Here is a 10233-nt window from a genome sequence, read left to right on the forward strand (position 1 = left end):
TTGATTGCTCTTCGGCTGGATATCAACACACCCATTAACGTAAACTACGCCAGAGCGCGTACACACCTCACGCCGTGCACGCACTCAAGGAAGTTGGACATTGCGGTGAATCAGAGCTAAAAAATTATATAAATACTGTTCGGTTTCTGGCACAAACTGATCGTTTCGTGTCTTTGGACATCAGTGTGTTCTCACGAACCACAGGGTTTAATTTGGATTTGTCTGTGCATGTTTTTTTTACTCTCATAGATTTTGTTACTATTGCCATGCATTATACGACTGATAGACTGCAACGGTTGGACTTAAAAATCATAATTTGTGTTATACTGAAGAAACAAAGTCACCTACATCTTGGATGCCCTGGGGGTAAGCAGATAAACATAAAATTTTCTTTTTTGGATGAACTATCCCTTTAAAACAAACCCGTCTATTACACTTAAAGTTAGACATTAAAAGTCAAGGATGTCACAGACACTATTTCCTTTGGCTCAGTCTCTAAACATCACACCAGTAAATAAATCACAGATTACATGTAGTTAATTCATTGAAAGGGGCATTTTAGACGGTTTTAGTCTTTTTTAGATGGTCTGAACCAGGGGTGCCCAAACTCGGTCCTGGAGGGCCGATGTCCTGCAGAGTTTAGCTCCAACTTGCCTCAACACACCTGCCAGGAAGTTTATAGTATGCCTAGTAAGAGCTTGATTAGCTGGTTCAGGTGTGTCTAATGGGGTTGGATCTAAACTCTGCAAGACATCGGCCCTCCAGGACCGAGTTTGGGCACCTCTGGTCTGCACCAACACACAGACACATGTTTTAGGTATTCATCTGACCAAAAGGTTTGATCCGGAAAACACACACGACTGCAACTGCGTGTTGTCATGAGTGTCTTCATAATTGAGTGTCTTCATAATCTACTTTTATTAAAACAACACAGCATGAAGTTACTGTATTCAAAAGCACAGTCCCCTGAAATGTTGTAGTATATCTTTATTTTTTTCTAAATATCTAAACATCTGCATTTAGCTTAAATATTATTTAAGTGTTTACAAAGCTGTCATGCCTGATGTTTATATTTTTAAGAACATTTGATATAGTTTATCGTTTTGAATTTTATAACATATATTTCACCAAACCTAAAGGGCTGAAAAATAGGTTTAGCATCAGTCCACATTTCAGCTGTTAGCCAGAAAATGCAAGTGAGCTGAGATTTCATTACTGAGATAATCTACTTTGGCTATCTATTTTTTTTAGATAGCCAAATCCCGTACACACTTCTGCATTTCATAATTTTTTATTCATTTTCATAAGATTTTTAGTCAATTTGTTTTGTGCAAAGATAATTCCTATGTAAAGATTGTTTGATTTTCTTTTTTTCTATAACCTTTACAAAGTGTGGAACATCATAGTTCTCAAATGTGTTTGCATTACATCTAACAAATATGACAGAAATGGAGAAACAAAATATGTTTAGCACATGCACACATTGTAGATGCTTACGTACACCAGATATGTTGCTTTATTTGAGTCAAAGAAGATGGCGATAGTAACCGATAACATTCTTTAATGTTTAATGTCGTTGTGTTGAAAAAGATTCTGTGGATAAACACCTCAAAAACACCTTTAAGAAATAATTTGAAATGGAGGTTTGTCAAAATAATAAAAAGTTCAGTCAAATGTTTAAAAATGTCCTTAAATGAATAGGTATGTGCTTGTCATGCTCTCTATCCCATGCAAAGATTAGCATGAACTTGCGGAGGAGTCTTAAAACAAATACAGCCAAACAAACGAAATGCGAATTGTGTCATCTGCTATCTGAACAAGATGACTAAATCTAGTGGAGTAATACAAATATCATTTACAAATCCGCATTTAAAAAACTTTCACAATTGTTTATGAAACAGATTTTCTGAATTCTATATGCATTATAAACATTTCTTTTCTTGCTTGACTCTCTTTCTTAGTGATTTGGTCTCTTGAATGCACGAAAGGTTATGGATGAAATTTATCTATACTCTTTACAAGAGCGTAGAAACTTTAACATGCTCAAACTTTAAAGAATGTGTTTTCAATTGTAATAGTTTTAAGGGTAAAACAGCTAGACTTAATTTTTGTGTTGATGCTTCATGTGATCGCACTTTGTGAACAGACACAAAGTTGCACTAAAAGAAATATCTCAAAGAGAAAAACTGTAACTTGGTTTCTTAATTTTAATTTATTCCTATTATGATGACAAAGAGATGTCTTCACCTAAAAACATACACAGTCCAACAAACAAATTGTGAACGGCCATCCGAAATCTTGATAATATGACTAAATCTAGTGGATTAAGAGAAAAATTTGAGTAATGTACAAAACATTGTGATTCTTAGATGTGCCATGTCCCTGGTGAAAATCTGTTGGCATGCAAAAAACACTCAAATGTTTTAGCACAGCTATTTATACACATAGTACTGTATAAGAACTGTATATTGTGTCACTTGCATAGAAAATCCATTACCAGTTTATCAGGGTCAAAAGGAAATGATGATAATAGTTGAAACATCCTTAGCTTGTACATCTCTTTCATGTTGAAAATCACAGATTCTGGTGCGTTTAATCTTTTAGCGAATCATTTAAAAATGACATGATACCTACAAAATAGTCAAAGTGTATGTTTTCTGTTTTAGGTAAGAAAATGTACACAAAGTGTTAAAGGCCAGGTAAATAATTTGAAACATAGGTCTGTCAAATGAGAAAAGTTCAGTCATACATTTAAAAAGTTTTCTGAAGTAAAAATTATTTGTTTGTCACAAACACATCCAAAGAGTTTTCTACTCATGTGAGAAAAGCACTTGGGTACATTAATGATCTAAAGAAACAATGCTGATCATCAGGATATTTTAAAGAAATTAAAGACAATAGACAGTGTGCCTTGCTTTAGTGACACAAAATGTGTTTAACCTTTTAAACATGTTTAAAATTGTAGGTGTAATTATTTTACTGAGAAGTCTTAAGCGAAATGTATATTTGTTCTTTTACAGTACACATACTATCTACAGGCTAGATTAAAATGAAAACATTTCTTAAATAACAACAAAAAGTAAAAACAACCATACGATTTAGCTCATACTTAAAATTGAGTATACTCAGATTTGTGTGTGTATGTGTGTGTGTGTGGTTCAGGTATACCCTACGTTATGGGACAAAGATGGCAATATCCAAAATCCTTGACCTTGTGGGGACATTTTTTTTGTCCCCATGAGGAAACAAGCTTATAAATCATACAGAATGAAGTTTTTTGAAAATCTTATAATGCACATATTTTCTGTAACAAGTTTTCTGTAAGGGGTAGGTTTATGTGTAAGGTTGGTGTAGGGTGATGGAAAATACAGTTTGTACTGGATAAAAACCATTACGTCTACGCAATGTCCCATAAAACATGGAAACCCAATGTGTGTGTGTGTGTGTGTGTGTGTGTGTGAGAGAGAGAGAGCCCGAAGAATCAGCCAAAGTGTTGATTCATTGTCTAAAGCAGGGCTTATTTAAAATGTTGGGGCTTATTTAAAATTTGTTTGTCTTGTCACATCATGTTATGTACTTTGATTTCTTTTAAACAGTATTGTTCAGCACAATGGTCAATCATTGTTGATTTATTGTGCTTTATAAATAAAATGAACTGAACTGAACTAAAGCATGATTCTGTGCACATAATATGAGGTGGATTTTGTAAAGCCATTAACACAAGCACATAGAGGATACTCGCATCCACTGCCAGTTAGACACCTTCACTGTTAGAAGGAAATTGATAGGGACGGTGGTCAGGGAAGTTGAATAATTTTTAACTTAAGACTCCTCCTCATAAGTTTATCTATTCAACCTACAGATTAGGTTGTTCTGATCCTACAGAGGTGTTAGCATACACACATACAGATGACGTAGAAAGAACATGCCCGGACATGACATATTTTTCAGACGCATATAGAAATATGTTCTTGGTGAATTCTTTAATTCTATGTTTCAGTTTTCAGTTGTTTTTTTTGCATGAGGTGCTTTATTGGCATGATAAATATTTTGTACATTCGTATTGCCAAAGCGTTTCAGTATTGTTGCAAACAAAACAGTGATGTCTTAGCTATCAACATTTAGCCTATAGATCAAGCAGAACTGAACCGTTTAGGGGTTTGACAGGGACACGTGTTTGGATCTCTTTCAACCCCCAAACAAAGCACATTCCCATTAACAATCATATTAAAACATTATATTGGACACCGACTACATCACGGTAGGAAACAGATAGGGGAGAAGCTTTGGGCTCTGGTGTCTAGAGACCAATCCACCAAAGGTGTTGACCTAAAACACAAACATGGAAGGCATGTGTCCAGACAACCTCCTTATTCAGAGGTGGATGTAGACGGGTCGGTAGCCACACAGTTGTGAAGTGAAGTGACGTGTGGCCAAGTATGGTGACCCATACTCGGAATTAGTGCTCTGCATTTACCCATCCAAAGTGCACACACACAGCAGTGAACACACACAAACCGTGAACACACACCCGGAGCAGTGGGCAGCCATTTATGCTGCGGCGCCCGGGGAGCAGTTGGGGTTCGGTGCCTTGCTCAAGGGCACCTCAGTCATGGTATTGAAGGTGGAAGAGAGTGCTGTACATTCACTCCCCCCACCTACAATCCCTGCCGGTACGAGACTCGAACCCACAACCTTTGGGTTATGAGTCCGACTCTCTAACCATTAGGCCACGACTTCCCACTTTTTTTTTTTTTTATGTGATGTGTTGGTGTCTAGCATTAACATATACTGTACTGATCAAACAAAACATTGATCCTGTCAAGGTGACAATAAACACCCCTTTGCTTAGCCATTTTTTCCACAATCAGGAAGAACCCAAACACCTCCAGGCTGGAAGTGAGCAACAGGTCAGGAAGGAATGCCATAAAACCCCATGGCACAGGTGAGAGATAAAAACATCATAAATCCAGTCATAAATGCATCAAAAGTCAGATCTAACATCCGGTTTGATCTTTTTGATTTACACACCCCACTGTCATGGCAGTCAGGGTGACAGAGGGGTCATATAGCCATAAATCAGACCATGTACACATTTGACATATGACAACCTGTCGATCAACGCTGACAGGGGGTCATAAATCATCAATCTGACACAAAGTCTGTTATAACTACTCGCGTGCAATTTAGCACATTAATTTCTTTAATATTCTGGGCTATTCTGCTTGTCTGTAAATAGTATGATTTATGACAGTTTTTCTGACCTCCAGGCTGGAAGTGAGCAACAGGTCAGGAAGGAATGCCATAAAACCCCATGGCACAGGTGAGAGATAAAAACATCATAAATCCAGTCATAAATGCATCAAAAGTCAGATCTAACATCCGGTTTGATCTTTTTGATTTACACACCCCACTGTCATGGCAGTCAGGGTGACAGAGGGGTCATATAGCCATAAATCAGACCATGTACACATTTGACATATGACAACCTGTCGATCAACGCTGACAGGGGGTCATAAATCATCAATCTGACACAAAGTCTGTTATAACTACTCGCGTGCAATTTAGCACATTAATTTCTTTAATATTCTGGGCTATTCTGCTTGTCTGTAAATAGTATGATTTATGACAGTTTTTCTGAATTGCTAAAACACTAAACCACAATCTCTGAACCAGATTCTCACTAGCTTAAACCAATTTGTCAAATAAAGCAGTCATTCTGCTAAACCTTAAACACGTTCAGGCAGTTAGGTCCTATTTGCAAATCGCATGCACTCTTTTAGCAAAACTCTAAACACATTCTAATTCACTTAAACACTTATCACACTGTGATGCATTTGTGCTGGAAAATGCTAAACACAAGCGGCAAAAGTTAAACACAACTAAAGCACAGTTATCGTCGTTTACACACAATGATTCAAAATTGTTCACACTTGTTTCTAATGATGTGATCAAACCAACTGTACAAAATATGAGCCAGTTCAGAGTGCACAAGTGGCACTCTGAGAAGGAGAGGAGGAAGAGTACCTGTAAGAAGTGGAGGATGAGAAGGAAGAGGATGAGGAGAGAAAGAGTAAGGCTTAGAGTGTTATCAAGGATTGATCTGTCAGACTAGAGGGTTTTTTCTCTTTGTCTAGCAAAAAAGACAGCATTACTTGTTATGTGGACAAAGTCCTCAGGCTGGACTCAAGCACAAAGACATGATGCTGAGACAGGATGAATCTCTCATTGACCCTGATTTTACAACTTACAGTATTTGAGTGTACTCTAATATGCTATTTATTTAGAGTTTTATTTGACCTTTGTAGTTGGACTGCAGTATTTTTGTAGTATCCAAGTGCTGAATATATACAAAAATTCAGTACTATTCAATATTCAGCACTGTTCTTGCTGCACATACAGTAGGCCTATACAATATATTCACCTTACTCAGTTGCAATTACTATACTTTTTTACAGAATTGCAAAATTGTTTACTCAATACAATATACTTTTTTCTGTAATGTTCTGGATGCGGTGTTATCCATTTCTCTGTAGTGTCTAATGAATGCTCTGTAGTGTTTATTTTATTGACTCATGTGGCCATAGCTCATGATGCGAAAACAAGAAAAAGGCGCCTAAACTAGAAAGACCAAAGAAATCCAGTTTGAAAGTTGACGCCCACTATTGTTGAGTGACGTGTCGACAACTGTAACCCTGAAAATGAAATGTGGAGTAAATAAATAAATAAATATTTTTTTTATGCGTTTAATTATTTAATTATACATCTGTTGATTTATTTATATATTTCAACATTTATTTAAAGCTGCCGTCTGTAACTTTTTTTGGTTAAAAATTATCCAAAATCAATACTTGAGCAAGTACATAACCAGCCAGTGTTCAAAACTATCGCTTTACTTTAGCCCGATTCACAACAGTTAGCTTATAATAATGTTTTCTAATTTGAGTGGAATGGGTAGGTTTTCGTGGGAAATTCGAGCATGGCACTGCATCATTACGTCACGTCTGTAAACATAAAGAAGTTGTCCCGGCTACTAGGCTATCGCATGTGAGGATCCTGCAGGTGGAGGATCGTTTACTTTATAGCCTTTTCTCACAGCAGCCAGAATAATTAAATGTATCATTTTGATGGCGGATTGTAATCCATAAATTATGTGTTTATGAAACACATGTGAAATGAAATTAAATTATATTCCAGTTATAAATGTGCCTCTGATTACAGATAGCCAGGGATTACAAAGATTTGTATTTTAAAGAAAACCAGTTCGAAGGGAGCATAATTTGCTTTTTGGGTTAAAATAATTTCTTAATATGAAATTCAAAGAGTATGACAATTAGATTAGACTGTGCAGAAATTGAAATCTACATGCTAATACACACTATAGTCATAGTCACCAATGCTGATGTTGTTAACATTAATCATTTGAGAATAAAGTATAACAATAATAATAATTTGAACGGTTTGATGTGATATGAGCTAACCGATCTTTAGATTTAATCACCATTGGTATCAAGATTTATGGTAATGCTTTTTTCCTCAGTTGGTCAGAACAAACGTGGCAGACTTGTTACTTACTTGTTCAGATGGCAATATACGGTGAATATGCATATTTGCGTCATATTCCAAGACGTAGGCTAATCTGTGATTGCGAAGTACAGTAAATATCCACACCGGTGCGGTGACTGACTGCCACATATACTCTTCAGAACATTAGATTCATCCGCGCTGGAGCCGTGCCGACTCACAACCCACGCAAGCTAGATAATTCCGCACACAGCTGCAATTCCAGGTTTTCAAACAGATATGGCGACAAAGAGGCAAAACTTACGGACTGCAGCTTTAATTATTTAATTGAGTAATTTGGCCCTCCATAGAAACGAAGACTGCAAATTATAACATCCAAGTGAAAGATATGACACCAACATGTCAGAAAATAATAAAAAACCATAATCACTGAGTTGGAAAAAGGATCACCTCCTCTTAAAGCTGGGTGATTCTTTTCTATACCCACTGTAAATACCTGCTGCTGTCATTGTCCTTAATGGTAATCAAAGCAACAAAACACAACTTTAACAAAGATTAATCTATATTTAATATATCTTATTTTATTTGTAACTTTGTTCTATTTTATTTATCTGTGCTTGTAATTTGTTTATTTGTTCTTATTTTTATTACTGATGGTTCACTTGTCTTTACAAATGTTTGACTTTTATCAGTTATGTTAATGGGCACCGATCCGTGGGTGCAAACTATCCAGTGCATATTCATGTTTTTGTTCAGTGCGGAGTTATGCTTGTGAATCCTCTCATTATAACAAAACTTTGTAAGACTGTGATAAACTAAAGAGGGGTTGCAGATTTTTAGTGATTATAAAGGGAGTGCTTTTTGTGTATAAAAATGGGCCTGTATAAAACTTGTGTTTGGGCAGATTTCATTATCAGTAGCTCATATTTAGGCGATCACATGGAGTTTTATATGGCAGTAGGAATATAATGAGCAGGATATTTGTTAATTTCCTCCGTGAAAATCTCTATGTACAGTAAACATCTATAGTTAATGTACATGGGCTTCATCCAATATACTTGGGCATTTGTTGATTTTATCTTATGTGTGGATTATTTGGTTTTATTTAAAAAAACAGAAGCATGCTGAATGGACTCTGATGTGAATCTCTGGTTTCAACAGCTATGATAAATAATAAACATGATACAAGGCTGGTTAACTTTATTAACATGGGGTGAGGGGGTTGGGTGTTATGCAGGTTGGCCACCCACTGGCAGAAACATAAATTGGCACCTGTGGTTATGCTACTAGTTTTTGCTGTGGTATCAAAGAAGTACTTAAAGTTTTCTTTATATAATAAGTGTTCTTTGAATAATAAAGAACTATTTTGCTCATCTGGAAAATTATCCGATCTGTGACTTAAAATCCTTAATACTGTGAGTTTTGTGATCTGTTGCACCCCTGCTCTCTTGACTCGTTATTTGAAGAAAAATACAATCATGGAAGTTTTTGATCATGCTGGCTTTGTCTGCAGAGAAGTTCAGCCAATGTTTTTTTTATTTGGGCTAATTAAATTCATTTTGGGCTACCAAAATCGAAGAATGCCTGCCCGAAGGGCTACCAGGGATTTCAAAATTTTTCAAGCCCTGATTTGACAACCCTTTTTGTAGCACACCTCAATGCTCAAGTGCACAGAAAACTGAGTGCTTTAAAGTATGATTTACTTAATCTAATAGACAGCACTCAGACAAGTTGTTGCTTATTTCTCTAGGTTAACTCATTCATGCTACAATCAAATGATTAGTTTTCTCTTATGTTCAGGGTGAAGCGACTTGGCTACTTTGATCATACTCAAAGGCAGCTTGGAGAGAGAGCCTTGTATGTGTTTCCTGCCAAGAGTGAAACTACACGGATCACCTGTGAGGGGCCAGAGGGGGCATCTGCTCATCCTGAGGACCCTGTTGTTCGAAAGGTACGGTTGATTTGGCCATATCTGGTTTGTTTTTTTGAAAAACAATTTTTTGTTGTTAGAAGACATAGATGTCTAAAGTATCAATACCGCTGCACAGAGAAGTTGATACTTACAGTATTGGTAGTAAAGAGTACCTGTTTTTCTGTGGTTTAGAGGTTGCAGTGTAAAATACAGACTAATAGATCTACAGCTCTTTTATTTTATTATTATTCATTTTTAATTTTAATCTAAAAAGAGTATGGACAAGAAAATGAGAAAACTGTTGCTAGTTGAACAACTAGCTTTAATTAAGGCCTCTACAATCAAACATGAACAGAAGAACAGTAAAATAAATTTTCTGTTAAACTGAATGTCAACACTGAATCTGTATTAATGTTTACTTTGTTGTAAATTATAAAGCTTTTTTCTGGTGAAGGTTTCTTCAGTAGATGATGCGATTGAAAATTTTAAACACTGTTTTAGGGATGTTCATTTCGGTTATTTTTCCCAACCGACAACCGACGCTTGTTAACCGATTGTTAACCGTTAACCGACAAGATTATTTTAAATTAGAATTGAATTAAATTAGAAAGCATAAGTGTCTGTGACCTGTTAAAATACTAACATTTGTTTCCCTGGGATTAATTTTACATGCGCAAAAAGCAGCAAACAACAGAACATGAGGATTCACATGGTCGTATCACATCATGCACCTGCAGCGCTTCTGCGAGCGGAGAAAAACATAATAAAGCTAGGCTATATATATATATATATATATA

At 36.1% G+C, this 10233-nt stretch overlaps 1 protein-coding gene across 1 annotated transcript in view; it reads left to right on the forward strand.

Moving 5' to 3' along the window:
* The window catches only part of ube2o (ubiquitin conjugating enzyme E2 O), a 68315-nt gene that overhangs the window by 46757 nt on the left and 11325 nt on the right, over positions 1-10233 (forward strand). The window contains exon 8 of the mRNA XM_016259925.1: positions 9325-9475. Within this exon, the coding sequence (XP_016115411.1) occupies positions 9325-9475 (151 nt within the window). The remainder of the gene's footprint in view (positions 1-9324; positions 9476-10233) is intronic.

This window comes from Sinocyclocheilus grahami, unplaced genomic scaffold, assembly GCF_001515645.1.
Source record: "Sinocyclocheilus grahami isolate Dianchi unplaced genomic scaffold, SAMN03320097.WGS_v1.1 scaffold1960.1, whole genome shotgun sequence".
Taxonomy (NCBI): domain Eukaryota; kingdom Metazoa; phylum Chordata; class Actinopteri; order Cypriniformes; family Cyprinidae; genus Sinocyclocheilus; species Sinocyclocheilus grahami.